Source organism: Corythoichthys intestinalis, chromosome 18, assembly GCF_030265065.1.
Source record: "Corythoichthys intestinalis isolate RoL2023-P3 chromosome 18, ASM3026506v1, whole genome shotgun sequence".
NCBI lineage: Eukaryota > Metazoa > Chordata > Actinopteri > Syngnathiformes > Syngnathidae > Corythoichthys > Corythoichthys intestinalis.
In genome coordinates this window covers 4,850,445-4,866,858 of record NC_080412.1, presented here as the reverse complement: position 1 = coordinate 4,866,858, position 16,414 = coordinate 4,850,445, and the positions used below count along the sequence as shown (strand labels likewise).

The 16,414-nt window shown below is 40.6% G+C and overlaps 1 protein-coding gene across 2 annotated transcripts in view; it reads left to right on the top strand.

The window, feature by feature from the left end:
• The first annotated feature begins 6,339 nt into the window (after nt 1-6,339).
• LOC130906327 (uncharacterized) overlaps nt 6,340-16,414 on the top strand; it is a 55,288-nt gene continuing 45,213 nt past the window's right edge. Inside the window, exons 1-2 of one of the 2 annotated variants that reach the window (XM_057820533.1) lie at nt 6,340-6,533; nt 6,640-6,708. In XM_057820533.1, the coding sequence (XP_057676516.1) occupies nt 6,679-6,708 (30 nt within the window). In that variant the 5' untranslated portion in view covers nt 6,340-6,533; nt 6,640-6,678. Of the gene's footprint in view, nt 6,534-6,554; nt 6,709-16,414 lie in introns of those variants that run through there. The other variant, XM_057820534.1, reaches the window with a different exon arrangement.

Sequence of the window (16,414 nt, the reverse complement as noted above, 5' to 3'; positions counted from 1 at the left end):
GTCAAAATAAAAACATCATTGGGTGTCATGTTATGTTGGGTGGGAACTTTAGACAAGGATATATGCATAAATTGCTGTCTTTTATATTTGAGGCTTTTAAATTAAAAATCAGAACATATCATTCACCACTGGAATTCATGTATTTTTATGTTATATGTGATACACACACTCGGATAACATACAAAGTATGCAAATTATAGTGTCCTCGCTTTTCAAAAGGGACTTTAGACAGTGGCGCCTCCAGAAATTTTTGATAGGGGTGGCCAGATGGGGCCACTTAAAATCTTGGGGTGGCCAAAACTAAAAGCCATAATTTCAGGTTTTCATTATATTATTGCAGTACAAAGGTCAGGAGAAAACTATCAGAAAGACTTAAGGACACGGCTACTGATATACTTTGGTGTATTGTGTAATATTTGATGCTACTAATGATTTAATGTGCATTGTCCATAACTGGCCAGTCAACATTTTAAGTTCCACAACAATTCTGTTTTATTGTGTTATGTATATATTAGGCATAAGGTGTACATTTAACTAGGGCTGTCAAACGATTAAAATTTTTAATTGAGTTAATCACAGCTTAAAAAATAATTAATCGCAATTCAAACCACCTCTAAAATATGCCATATTTTTCTGTTGAAAATTGTTATTACTCCTATTTATTTTTTTATTACTATTGTTGAAATGGAAAGATAAGACAAGACGGCTACAGTGGGGAGAACAAGTATTTAATACACAGTCAATGGGAAAACCCATTGGCAGTGTATCAAATACTTGTTCTTCCCACTGTATATACATTCAACATACTGTACATAAGTACTGTATTTTTTTATTATAACAATAAATCCACCAGATGGCATTAACATTATGAACATTATTTCTGTGAAAGGGATCCACAGGTAGAAAGACTTGTAATTCTTAAAGGATAAATGTGAGTTTGTATATTGTGACTAAATATTGCCATCTAGTGTATTTGTTGAGCTTTCAGTAAATGTTACTGTAGCGACTTAACTGTCCTGCCCAAATGCATGATGGGAAGTGGTGCAACCATGACTGTGTGTGGTGCCTGCAAATGCTATATCTTCTCTGCGTAAGAAAAAGATCAACTCCTGTCATTCTTCCCCACGTTGCTTCCCACAATATTTATAGTTGCTGTGGGAGAGATGACTAAGCTTTTGGCAATTAAACGCACGGCCCCAATGAATGCTTGTATCTACTCCACTCACTTGACACTGCCTCTTTTCTCTGTATATAAGTAAAACGGCGCTATTGTAGGGTGTTTGCGGCAATGCTTGAATGAGTCCTACCGCAAATGCGTTAATTGCGATAAATACAGTATTTTCACGTGATTAATTAAATTAATTACCGCCCATTAACACGATAAATATGACAGCCCCACATTTAACAAAACAAAATAAATGCATTCATTTGGGATGAAATGCATAACTGATGCTACAACAATTCAACGATATACTGGCAAGCGGGGTGGCCAGTGGGGTGGCCAACCAATTTATAGGGGTGGCTGTGGCCACCGCTGGCGGCGCACTGACTTCGGCGCACTGACTTTAGATCAGCGGTCACCAAACTAATTCCACAAAGGACCGCAGTGGGTGGAGGATTTCACTCCTACTGGACAAGGAGACACCTTTTCACCAATCCTGTGTTTTAGAAGTGTCATACAGCAAGGCCGGAGCCATGACTTGAACCTTGTTCTCAGAACTATGAGGTAGATATGATTTTGAAATGATACATCAGAATTTTATCAGAGTACTTTAGTTCAAGTCTTGGGGTTGTCTAGTATACTCCAGAAGTGGAACCGTCCCGGGATATCAGGCAGATTTTTTTGAATTAATTTTTGAAATCATGCGAAATGACAAGCAAAAATGTGCAATTTTCAAAGTACTTTTATTTTTAAATGATACATCAGAATTTTATCAGAATACTTTAGTTCGAGTCTTTGGGTAGTGTAGTATACCTCAGAAGTGGAACCGTCTCGGGATATCAGCCAGATTTTTGTTTATTAATTTTTGAAATCAGGCGAAATGAGAGCAAAAATTGACAATTTTCAAAGTACTTTTATTTTGAAATGATACATCAGAATTTTATCAGAGTACTTTAGTTCGAGTCTTGGGGTAGTCTAGTATACCCCAGAAGTGGAACCGTCTCGGGATATTAGCCAGATTTTTTTAATTAATTTTTGAAATCAGGCGAAATGACAGCCAAAATAAGCAATTTTCAAAGTACTTTTATTTTGAAATGATACATCAGAATTTTATCAGAGTACTTTAGTTCGAGTCTTGGGGTAGTGTAGTGTACCTCAGAAGTGGAACCGTCTCGGGATTTCAGCCAGATTTTTTAAAATTAATTTTTGAAATCAGGCGAAATGACAGCAAAAATGGGCATTTTTCAAAGTACTTTTATTTTGAAATGATACATCAGAATTTTATCAGAGTACTTTAGTTCGAGTCTTGGGGTAGTCTAGTATACCTCAGAAGTGGAACCGTCTCGGGATATCAGGCAGATTTTTTTAAATTAATTTTTTAAATCAGGCGAAATGACAGCAAAAATGGGCAATTTTCAAAGTACTTTTATTTTGAAATGATACATCAGAATTTTATCAGAGTACTTTAGTTCGAGTCTTGGGGTAGTCTAGTATACCTCAGAAGTGGAACCGTCTCGGGATATCAGGCAGATTTTTTTTAATCAATTTTTGAAATCAGGCGAAATGACAGCAAACATGGGCATTTTTCAAAGTACTTTTATTTTAAAATGATACATCAGAATTTTATCAGAGTACTTTAGTTCGAGTCTTGGGGTAGTGTAGTGTACCTCAGAAGTGGAACCGTCTCGGGATATCAGCCAGATTTTTTTAAATTAATTTTTGAAATCAGGCGAAATGACAGCAAAAATAGGCATTTTTCAAAGTACTTTTATTTTGAAATGATACATCAGAATTTTATCAGAGTACTTTAGTTCGAGTCTTGGAGTAGTCTAGTATACCTCAGAAGTGGAATCGTCTCGGGATATCAGCCAGATTTTTTTTTATTAATTTTTGAAATCAGGCGAAATGACAGCCAAAATAAGCAATTTTCAAAGTACTTTTATTTTGAAATGATACATCAGAATTTTATCAGAGTACTTTAGTTCGAGTCTTGGGGTAGTCTAGTATACCTCTGAAGTGGAACCGTCTCGGGATATCAGCCAGATTTTTTTTAATCAATTTTTGAAATCAGGCGAAATGACAGCCAAAATAAGCAATTTTCAAAGTACTTTTATTTTGAAATGATACATCAGAATTTTATCAGAGTACTTTAGTTCGAGTCTTGGGGTAGTCTAGTATACCTCTGAAGTGGAACCGTCTCGGGATATCAGCCAGATTTTTTTTAATCAATTTTTGAAATCAGGCGAAATGACAGCCAAAATAAGCAATTTTCAAAGTACTTTTATTTTGAAATGATACATCAGAATTTTATCAGAGTACTTTAGTTTGAGTCTTGGGGTAGTCTAGTATACCTCTGAAGTGGAACCGTCTCGGGATATCAGCCAGATTTTTTTTAATTAATTTTTGAAATCAGGCGAAATGACAGCAAAAATAGGCATTTTTCAAAGTACTTTTATTTTGAAATGATACATCAGAATTTTATCAGAGTACTTTAGTTCGAGTCTTGGGGTAGTGTAGTGTACCTCAGAAGTGGAACCGTCTCGGGATATCAGCCAGATTTTTTTTTATTAATTTTTGAAATCAGGCGAAATGACAGCCAAAATAAGCAATTTTCAAAGTACTTTTATTTTGAAATGATACATCAGAATTTTATCAGAGTACTTTAGTTCGAGTCTTGGGGTAGTCTAGTATACCTCTGAAGTGGAACCGTCTCGGGATATCAGCCAGATTTTTTTTAATCAATTTTTGAAATCAGGCGAAATGACAGCCAAAATAAGCAATTTTCAAAGTACTTTTATTTTGAAATGATACATCAGAATTTTATCAGAGTACTTTAGTTCGAGTCTTGGGGTAGTCTAGTATACCTCTGAAGTGGAACCGTCTCGGGATATCAGCCAGATTTTTTTTAATCAATTTTTGAAATCAGGCGAAATGACAGCCAAAATAAGCAATTTTCAAAGTACTTTTATTTTGAAATGATACATCAGAATTTTATCAGAGTACTTTAGTTTGAGTCTTGGGGTAGTCTAGTATACCTCTGAAGTGGAACCGTCTCGGGATATCAGCCAGATTTTTTTTAATTAATTTTTGAAATCAGGCGAAATGACAGCAAAAATTGACAATTTTCAAAGTACTTTTATTTTGAAATGATACATCAGAATTTTATCAGAGTACTTTAGTTCGAGTCTTGGGGTAGTCTAGTATACCTCTGAAGTGGAACCGTCTCGGGATATCAGCCAGATTTTTTTTTATTAATTTTTGAAATCAGGCGAAATGACAGCCAAAATAAGCAATTTTCAAAGTACTTTTATTTTGAAATGATACATCAGAATTTTATCAGAGTACTTTAGTTCGAGTCTTGGGGTAGTGTAGTATACCTCTGAAGTGGAACCGTCTCGGGATATCAGGCAGATTTTTTTTAATCAAATTTTGAAATCAGGCGAAATGACAGCCAAAATAAGCAATTTTCAAAGTACTTTTATTTTGAAATGATACATCAGAATTTTATCAGAGTACTTTAGTTCGAGTCTTGGGGTAGTCTAGTATACCTCAGAAGTGGAACCGTCTCGGGATATCAGCCAGATTTTTTTTAATCAATTTTTGAAATCAGGCGAAATGAGAGCAAAAATTGACAATTTTCAAAGTACTTTTATTTTAAAATGATACATCAGAATTTTATCAGAGTACTTTAGTTCGAGTCTTGGGGTAGTGTAGTGTACCTCAGAAGTGGAACCGTCTCGGGATATCAGCCAGATTTTTTTAAATTAATTTTTGAAATCAGGCGAAATGACAGCAAAAATAGGCATTTTTCAAAGTACTTTTATTTTGAAATGATACATCAGAATTTTATCAGAGTACTTTAGTTCGAGTCTTGGAGTAGTCTAGTATACCTCAGAAGTGAAATCGTCTCGGGATATCAGCCAGATTTTTTTTTATCAATTTTTGAAATCAGGCGAAATGACAGCCAAAATAAGCAATTTTCAAAGTACTTTTATTTTGAAATGATACATCAGAATTTTATCAGAGTACTTTAGTTCGAGTCTTGGGGTAGTCTAGTATACCTCAGAAGTGGAACCGTCTCGGGATATCAGCCAGATTTTTTAAAAATTAATTTTTGAAATCAGGCGAAATGACAGCCAAAATAAGCAATTTTCAAAGTACTTTTATTTTGAAATGATACATCAGAATTTTATCAGAGTACTTTAGTTCGAGTCTTGGGGTAGTCTAGTATACCTCAGAAGTGGAACCGTCTCGGGATATCAGGCAGATTTTTTTAAATTAATTTTTTAAATCAGGCGAAATGACAGCAAAAATGGGCAATTTTCAAAGTACTTTTATTTTGAAATGATACATCAGAATTTTATCAGAGTACTTTAGTTCGAGTCTTGGGGTAGTGTAGTGTACCTCAGAAGTGGAACCGTCTTGGGATATCAGGCAGATTTTTTAAAATTAATTTTTTAAATCAGGCGAAATGACAGCAAAAATGGGCAATTTTCAAAGTACTTTTATTTTGAAATGATACTTCAGAATTTTATCAGAGTACTTTAGTTCGAGTCTTGGGGTAGTCTAGTATACCTCAGAAGTGGAACCGTCTCGGGATATCAGCCAGATTTTTTAAAATTAATTTTTGAAATCAGGCGAAATGACAGCAAAAATGGGCATTTTTCAAAGTACTTTTATTTTGAAATGATACATCAGAATTTTATCAGAGTACTTTAGTTCGAGTCTTGGGGTATTCTAGTATACCTCAGAAGTGGAACCGTCTCGGGATATCAGGCAGATTTTTTTTTAATTAATTTTTTAAATCAGGCGAAATGACAGCAAAAATGGGCAATTTTCAAAGTACTTTTATTTTGAAATGATACATCAGAATTTTATCAGAGTACTTTAGTTCGAGTCTTGGGGTACTCTAGTATACCTCAGAAGTGGAACCGTCCCGGGATATCAGCCAGATTTATTTTAATCAATTTTTGAAATCTGGCAAAATGACAGCGGAAATGGGCAGCCACCGCGTTCCATTATGAATACAGCAAGTTGCACCTTTAGGAAGCCAGCGCGTTGCATTACCGTAATGCACACAATGATCCAAATGAGGGGCGGCTAGCTTGACTTCGTTTTAACGAGTGGAGGGTGGCTTGACCGCAGTAAAAAAACAGCATGCAGCTCCGCCCCCTAATTGTAGTCTGTATTGAGCCAAATTAGCTGCTATCTCGGTGCTCGGATGGATAAAAAGAGCAAGGGTGGCGCTGAAAATTAAGAATTAAAAAGAGAAAAGCACTCGTGAAAGAATCGGCAAAATGCGCGAAAATAGCTAATTTTTTTCATGCAACGACCTTGCGGCCTCAAACTACAGAGGATTACAACGAAAGTGGTAAGGCCACAGAACACCGGATGGCGAATAAAATGCAACTTGCACGGTGCAAGTTGCACCGTGTGATACGACAATATGTAATTGTGGAAACTTTGGCTTCTTGTAGCACCTCACAAGGGATATGTAGCAGCAAGCATTAGCCATAATGAACACACCACAGGTGCAGAGCTGGAAGGTAGGATTGCCATGTCGTTCAGCGAGTGAACATTAGAATGAATATATTCAATTACGTGGCGTTTTTAAAGTGGAAATGGAAAATGGATAATAGTATCATTAGAAGTTGTTACAATGTGCAATACGTATTCTTTATTTTTCATATTGTTATGTTGCTATGTTTGTTTTATCTGTAAGCACTCATTTTGTTAATATTTGATGTTGCAGAAAAGGTCTTATTTATTCATTTATTTTAGGGCTGTCAAAATTAACGCGTTAACGGGCGGTAATTAATTTTTTAAATGAATCACGTTAAAATATTTGACGCAATTAACGCACATGCCCTGCTCAGACAGATTTAAATGACAGTACAATGACATGCCCACTTGTTAATTGTGTTTTATGGAGTTTTGCCGCCCTCCGCTGGCGCTTGGGTGCGACTGATTTTATAGGCTTCAGCACCCATGAGCATTGTGTAAGTAATTATTGACATCAACAATGGCGGGCTACTAGTTTATTTTTTGATTGAAAATTTTACAAATTTTATTAAAACGAAAACATTAAGAGGGGTTTTAATATAAAATTTCTATAACTTGTACTAACATTTATCTTTTAAGAACTACAAGTCTTTCTATCCATGGATCGCTTTAACAGAATGTTAATACTGTTAATGCCATCTTGTTGATTTATTGTTATAATAAACAAATACAGTCCTTATGTACCTTATGTTGAATGTATATATCCATCTTGTGTCTTATCTTTCCATACCAACAATAATTTACAGAAAACTATGGCATATTTTATAGATGGTTTGAATTGCGATTAATTACGATTAATTTTCAAGCTGTAATTAACTCGATCAAAAATTTTAATCGTTTGACAGGCCTAATTTATTTTCCAAATGTATCATTTAATATAGTTTTTTTTTAAATCCATTTTTAAATTTGTTCAAAATATGTTGTGTTGCACTTGTTAAAATAAAGCCACCTTGTTAAACAACCATTACCTGCACTGAATTGGAATACACAGAATTATAGTACACGGCTTTAGAGAACACTGAACTTAACACGTCTATGCATAATGACATAATTTTAAATGAGTGGGCCGGTCTGAGGCATGAAATTCCAGGGCCGAAAATGTGTCCCACTCCGGCCCTGCGCACACCCATGATTTTACAAGTGGATTTTGGGGAAAAAAGTGCGCCTTATTTTCGGGAAATTTACCCACCAGAGTGGGCACCCCCAATGCAGGCTTTTTTTTACCATCTCCGGGCTTGGGACCGGCGCAAGTAGGACACTGGCTTGTGTCCCGTTGAGGCTGCATTAATTTTTTGGGGGTCTGTTTTTTTTTAAATTTTTTAAAATCATCTATCTACTTATTCTCGCACTCGGCGTGATGTCACGATGACGTCATCTTGCATAGCAACGTGTCGCCATTTTGAGATGGATGCACGCACAGGTAAACTTCCGTAGACAAACGTCTGAAATTCATATATTTCAGCTGTGTTTTGCATCTTTTTTTCATAAAAACGTCTTAAACATGACTTATTATCACGAGTCACTGCCGAAAGACGGAAGGAGGCGATACGACTTAAAATTGGTGTGTATTGGCCTGCAAATCTGCCCATACAAAGTCGCAGCTGATAGCTGGATAAACGATCCAAAGGAATTGCCTGCAGTGGAGTTCGGAAACATCTATAACTACCTCATAAAGTCACCCAGTAAGTTGACCTTTATCAATTGCGTGGAATATGTACTGTGTGGAACTAAGAAAACTGGTAGTATATACGGAGTGATTATTTCTGCCATAACCGGTAATTCACCTCCAAGCATTATTTAGCCGTAAACACGTCATGGCAAAATAACCAATTCCCACCAGGCCGATAATATACCGATTGACCGATCAGAGCACTTCACGGCAAAAGAAAAATAACGCTCTGCGAGTTGTCGGTTACGGTAATAATAACCACTGCCTAGTCTATTGAATCCTAGCAGCTAATTGGGGCAAAAAAAAATCGATTAAAGTTTACTCACCAGTAATAAAATGTCGGCTGCAAACGTAAATGTGCCTGAATTTAGGTTCGCACTGGCGAGAATGGTCCACGGTAGGGATGGGAATTGATAGGATTTTTACGATTCCGATTCCATTATCGATATTGCTTAACGATTCGATCCTTTATCGATTCTCTTATCGATTCTAATTTCGGGAAAAAGAAGAACAAACATTTTGATTGGCATCGAGTTTGTTTAATCAGGTCACAACCTTACAAACTCACAACGAGGTCAAAAGAGGCCCAAAGCCTTAATGTTAACTGTGGCAATAAGTGGCAAATGCACAAGAATGTGTAACATTTTACTGAAACATTTTTCTAAAAGAAATAAAAAAATATTGGTATATATTGGCATATAGGTCGTTGTTCTGCCTTTGGCAATATGTGTTAAAGCAGGGGTCCCCAAACTTTTTCCTGTGAGGGCCACACAACTTTTCCCTTCTCTGATGAGAGAGGTCAGTTTGTAACAGAAAAAGTGTGACGATTGCAGGAGTGCGTAAATGTAAAAAAAAATTTTTTTTTTTTTTTAGAAAGCCACAATCAAATAACCCTCTGTGGATTCTTCACGGAACAAAAGTAAATAAAATTAAAATAACAATATAATAATAATAAATAATAATAGCACTATTAATTAAATAGATAATAACCAAATAACCCTCTCTGAGTTATTCACTGAAAAAGGCCAGGAAATAAATACCACTACTAAGGTAGAAAAAAAACAAAAACAATTCAAAATGCTCTCTGGAATTGTTCAGGGGGCCGAACCAAATATGGAGCCGCGGGCCGTAGTTTGGGGACCCCTGTTTTTATTTACCAGTATATTGAAATGGGCACCTTTTAGTTTTTATGGCGCTTTCACACTCAAGTGGTGGCGCTCTTGCGCTTCCTCACGCGAAGAAGAACGCGCTTACACACGCAGAAGAAGAAATGCTGCATCCAAGCGAGTTAGTGAGAAAGGGAAACACTGCCACGAGCCTACGTTCTTTGTTAATGTTTGTAAAATATCTACAGAGGCAACGCCTGTATGTATCAATCTTCTGTGTTGTTGTTGTTGTGTGTTTCCACTCGCGATCGGACACTTAAATCCAGTTGTGTAGTGGTTTAAACGATGTGCTAAAGCTAGCGAACGCATGCTAACTGTTTGTTATGACTGTGTTAGCAGCTAATCATCGCTGATTTACGTTGATGCAAACCTGTTTGTTATTGGGGACAAAATTGATTTGTTTCATTTCTATTTTTAGTTTCAAGTGATGGTTGAATAAAGTCAGCAATCTATTCCCTCCCGATGCAGTTATCTCCACCTTGCAATGACTGCAAGTCGCTTTGTTGTAGTTTTTCCTCGTGAAGTGAAGACACACTTTCGAGCGTTCGAACCTACGTGCTGTCATTGTTTTGTTTACGGCGGCAATGCTCGTGCTAAACTATCGTAACCTTTCATTTTCACCCTTTTTCCTGGTGAAGTGTAGCCAAACTTTGGAGCGAGTGGCTCTTGGCGCCATGCTAGTTTGATGCGTCTGGACAACAAGACACGTCATGACGCAATATGCGTTTTCAGGGATCGTTAAAGGGCTCGTTAAGGCTTTTTCATTGTGATGTCGAGGCCTCGAAACACTCGGAACCGGTTCGGAATTGGAATCGGATTTCGATTCCCATCCCTAGTCCACGGAACCGTCTTCTTTTACTGTTCGTCGATTGATTGCTTTCAGCCATTTGCTTGTCCGTTTCTTCTCACGAGGAAGAATGAAGAACTTCAAATGCGGCTTCGAACTCTTCCTTGTGTTACAACCCGCAACACGGCACTTTTAGTCATTCCGACGGAAAAAAAAGACTGCAAATAAGACAAAAGTTCAACGCGTTTGGACTACAATGCACGACAGAGCAACTGCTTGTGACTCGTGTTTTGCCCCCATTTCAATATGGCGACGCTTTGTTGTGGCCGGTGACGTCATTCGTACCCGGATGTCCGACTGCGAGAGTGTGTCTGGAGGAGAGAGAGGAAGCGCGCTGATAACAAATGAGGTTGTAAAAACAGTTTGTATTGGTGATTGCTTGTTCGGCGTGGTTGCGGTCAACAGTAACCGTTAATCCTGCAATAAAAAAGTAGGCGAGACCAATTCTCCGTGCGTTCTCTATATCCAGTGCGACGCTACAATAGATATTCCCGACTGTGCCGTCACGATAGTCGTGGCTATGAACACCTTTCTCGTATCAACGACTCTGCAGACGTGGCTTTGTCTAAGCAGATTTATTAACACTCAAAAGGGTGAAACTAAAGAAAACAGACAAAACAACTCAATCAAAATATGCACAATATATGAAATCGCATATGTACTGCCCTATCTGTAGCAAACTGCATATGAAAATATGAATAAACAATTAGCAGAGCGCCCGAGACGCCATTTTGCCGACCCTCTAAGGCTACGTTCATACTACAGGTCTTAATGCACAAATCCGATTTTTTGTCATATCCGTTTTTTTGGCGTGCCCGTTCAGACTGCCTTTGTCCATTGAGACCGTTCAAGTATTACGCATGCGCACTAATTCGCGGTCCGACACGCGCTGAGCAAGAAGACCCGCGTGCGCAGAAGCATCAAAACAAATGACACGTCATCCGTCATTCCAGGGATATATTTTGCTTTTCAAAAGGAGGACAAAAATAACAGACATAAATAATCCCCGTTTAGGCTTATATTCAAAGTTTATATGGATCGATAGCATGCACACACTGTCCGTGCATGTCACACACACACATACGGGCAGTTTGCCCCGACTCTCGGCTGTGTAGGCAATGTTGAAATATAGCTCACTTGGAGCAGAGAGAAAACGGAGCATTCTCAGGCTTATCCTCAACCCATTTTCATTTTTTATGACTGTTGTCAAGCCCAGCCCTTCCCCAAAAGCCGTGTTCACTGCAAGCTAGGCGCTAATAACGCACAGCTGCACCGGTACGGTAATGTCTCTCTCGCTATTTAATGACGTAATTGCTGCATGAAATCCGATTTGGGAGAGTGGACAGTACAGACCGCCGCGACAGTCTGGAAAAATGTGGCCCAGATTGGATTTGAACCACATACGGAAGTGACCCAGATCGGATTTGAAATGGTCCAGTTCTATGCGACTTGTCACGTTCAGACCGTCAAGTTAATGCCTCACTCGAGTCTGAAAAACACGAAAAAATCCGATTCGTGCATTAAGACCTGTAGTATGAACGTAGCCTAATTCGTGGGTAATTAGCACATCACAAGTTTCATGCTAAGTGAATCTGTCTCACTTTTTTGCACTGAAGTACACACAGTTCACATATTTATGGTTTTAAAAACATTTAAACAATACATACCGGCGATGCAACCTCAAATTTAAGGCAAAGTGGTCAGAGACGGCGCGAACTGACGTCGTGTCGTCACGTCGTCGTCGTGTGGTTCTCTACCGAACGTCACTTCCGTGTTGCAGTTTCTTTCAAATAAAGTGCGCATGAGATGCAGTAAATTAAGGCATCCACTAGATGATGCTAATTAGACGTAAAAGCAATAAAACTCATGTATTCAATCACAAAACCCATCAATCTTTTATGCATAACAGAACACCGACATTTTGATTGGGTGGGCACGACTCACGTCTGGGTGGGCCGTGCCCACCCCGGCCCCCCCCATACATCCGGCCCCGCCCCAGTATTCACCCACACAGGATGCCAGGCCCAACCCGAATCAAAAGAACGGAATGGTCGGGTCGCGCGGCCGGGGCGTCTGTTGAAGACGACCGAGCGGACGATCAGGCGGCCGTCCAGGATGCCAGATGCGGGACGTCCGAGCAGAACGGTCGGGGGGATGTCTGGGACGCCAAGCGCCGGAGAGCAGCGATCAGGAGGACGCCCGGGACGAGGACCGCGTCCTGCAGCACCGCCCAGGCGTGGCCGGAGAAGCGGACGCCGAGAGAGGCGGCACACGATGGTCAGCAGCGGCTCGTCGAGCAGTACCACCCAGTCGAGGCCGTAGACGAGGGCGACAGGCGCGGCGGTCGGAGTTGACCGGTCGAGACCGGGGACGAGGGCAACTGGCGAAATGCACCAAGCCGACCGGCAGTGGCGCCTCCAGAAATTTTTCATAGGGGTGGCCAGATGGGGCCACTTAAAATCTTGGGGTGGCCAAAACTAAAAGCCATAATTTCAGGTTTTCATTATATTATTGCAGTAAAAAGGTCAGGGGAAAACTATCAGAAAGACTTAAGGACACGGCTACTGATATACTTTGGTGTATTGTGTAATATTTGATGTTACTAATGATTTAATGTGCATAGTCCATAACTGTCCAGTCAACATTTTGAGTTCCACAACAATTCTGTTTTAATTTGTTATGTACTGTATATATTAGGCATAAGGTGTACATTTAACTAGGGCTGTCAAACGATTAAAAAGTTTAATCGAGTTAATCACAGCTTAAAAATTAATTAATCGTAATTAATCGCAATTCAAACCATCTCTAAAATATGCCATATTTTTCTGTAAGTTATTGTTGGAATGGAAATATAAAACAAGACGGATATATACATTCAACATACTGTACATAAGTACTGTATTTGTTTATTATAACAATAAATCCACAAGATGGCATTGACTTTATTCACATTCTTTCTGTGAAAGGGATCCACGGATAGAAAGACTTGTAATTCTTAAAGGATAAATGTGAGTTTGTATATTGTGACTAAATATTGCCATCTAGTGTATTTGTTGAGCTTTCAGTAAATGATACTGTAGCGACCTAACTGTTCTGCCCAAATGCATGATGGGAAGTGGTGCAACCATGACTGTGTGTGGTGGCTGCAAATGCTACATCTTCTCTGCATTTGGCACACTACAGGGTGTGAAGAAAAAGATCAACTCCTGTCATTCTTCCCCACCTCGCTTCCCACAATATTTACAGTTGCTGTGGAAGAGATGACAAAGCTTTTGCCAAATAAAAGCACGGCCCCAATGAATGCTTTTATCTACTCCACTCTGCCTCTTATCTCTGTATATAAGTAAAATGGCGCCATTGTAGGCTGTTTGCGCAATGCGTGAATGAGTCGTACCGCGAATGCGTTAATTGCGATAAATATTTTCATGTGATTAATTTTTAAAAATTAATTAGCGCCCGTTAACGTGATAAATTTGACAGCCCTACATTTAACTAAACAAAATAAATGCATTAATTTGGGAAGAAATTTTGACAGCCCAACATTTAACTAAACAAAATAAATGCATTAATTTGGGAAGAAATGCATAACTGATGCTACAACAATCTAACGATATACTGGCAAGCGGGGTGGCCAGTGGGGTGGCCAACCAATTTATAGGGGTGGCCGTGGCCACCCCTGGCCACCCCCTGGTGGCGCCACTGCCGACCGGTTGTAGCAGGAGCGAGGGAACCGCCGAAACTGGAGTCGGGGCGACGTCATCATAGTCCAAAAGCGGTGGACAAGGAGACACGTCGGGGCCGGCGTTCGCTGGCGCTGGCAGAGGTGCCACCTCGGAGACTTCCGGAGGCGCCGGCACAGCAGCGAGGTTAGCAGCGGTGGCCAGCGGCGCTGGCAGAGGACTGATCTCGTAGACTCCCGGAGGCGCTGGACCGAGGTCAGCGGTGGCGGCGGCCAGCTGCGCCGGTAGTGGGGCGACCTCGGAGACTACCAGTGGCGCAGGTGCTGGAGCGACATCAGCGGCAGACAGAGACGCAGGCACAGGATTGACGTCGGAAGGCCAAGAGCAGGCGCTGCGTCGACGAGAAAACCAGGGCTGGATGAGACGTCGTCGAGAAAACCAGGGCCGGACGAGACGCCGTCGAGAAAACCCAAAAACCAGGGCCGGACGGGACGCCGTCGAGTAGGACTGAGGCGGACGGGGTGTCGTCGAGCAGGCCGCAGGCCGGCGCACCGTCGTCGAGTGGGCCGCAGGCTGGCGCATTGGCGCCAGAAGCCGAGAAGGCCGGTGACGGGCGCAGCGGCGTCGACTGAGAGCAGCGGCGGAGCCGAGGCGAGTGAGAGCGGGGCCGGAGGCGAGACAGCAACGACTGCGTTGGGAAACACCAGAGCAGAAGCCTGCTGTGGTGGCGCGGGTACCGGGACAGAAGTAAGACTGCGAGGAACCGGGACGGAAGCGCCGCCATCGTTGGCGGGAACCTCGGGCAGTAGGGCTTTCGAGGCGGGCACCTTGGGCATCTTTGCCGTGTCCCGACTGCTCATGCAACTGCGAACTCTCTGTACTCGGCCGGAAAGCACACGGCTCTTAAGTATCTCTGTCACGTGACTGTGACGTGGCCGGTAACGCGCTCGGCCAAATGTACACACAAGTTCCGTGGGTGAATTATGCCAAACAACAAAGGGTCACCACAACATAAACTATATTATAATAGGAAAAAAAAATGCTGCGATTTTCGGAATGCAACATATTTCCCCTTTAATCTTCAGAAGAATTTGCACGCGAATGCGCACTGTCCTCCGTTGGCTTTATGCTATAAAGTGACTCAGACATATAAATATTTTTCGAATGGTCTGTCATGTGGATCGAATAACAATGTTTTTAAATGTCTGAATTTGACACATAAATAACCTTCGGGGCATGTTAAAATTCTTCTTTTGATGGATGGCAAATTTCAAGCAACTTTCAGGTGCATACCTCCATCTAATGTACAAGAATTGGCAGTAACCCATGCCTCTACCCTTATGACCAATACATCAACTTAAATTGCCTATGACAGCAAAAAGCATGTTTATTTCATATTTTCCGCTGTATTTTATGCTCATGAATGAAATGGACCGCTTAGATGTGTGTGGAAGCGATCGCTATATTTATTTAGTTTTTTGAATCCCGCGCCATGAAAATGAATGACTTCCGGCTCCAGTCTCAAGTTGCAAAAGAGGGCGCTGTGATATGTACGGTAGAAGGAGTCCTCTTCACTATCCAGGTGTACTGTTGTATGAGAAGGACTAAGAATTCAGCTGATTTTGCGGATTAGTTCGTTTATTTTTCGCATCACGCCAGCCAAGCGGCTGCACAAACATATTGCTGCACCAGGGAGAGGCGTTCAAAGTTTCCCATTCACCGGCGGATATTGGCCAAAAACAATCCCAACTACTGTGGGACCATTGGACTTACGAGGAAGTGAGTAAACATCTTATTTTATATCATGTCAAATACTGGGATCATTTTAATACGTAGGCGGCTTGCATTTTGTGGCTGACATGGTCTTTGTCCACTCGGCCGACGAATAAGTCGACACCCCCCCCCCCCCCCCCAACCCCACAGGGAGAGCACTATACTCGGTTTATTGCCCTCTTCATGTGCTCGGTGTTCTGTCGAATTTTCAACCACATCAGAAATTGCAACTTTGTGTTAAAATGGCCGCGAATACAGCGATTACAAAGTAAACACCACAAACTTTTTTTTAAATAAAGGACCATTTACTTACATTTCATCATGGATGGGCATGTAGAAAAGATTTCCTATGACACATTCTGTCTGTCATGTTAGCTGCACAACAACTGCACGCTGCTCTTTGTTTACATTGTCGCCGTGTAGTAAAGCATTATTTTTCATTATATTCGTGTTGACCATGTGGCAGCTACGCGTTCCTCCGACATCCGGCGGTACTCTCCAGCTGCTTCCCCAGCGAGCTCTCCTGTCCGTAGTAGCAGGAAAACGAGCTGTAAC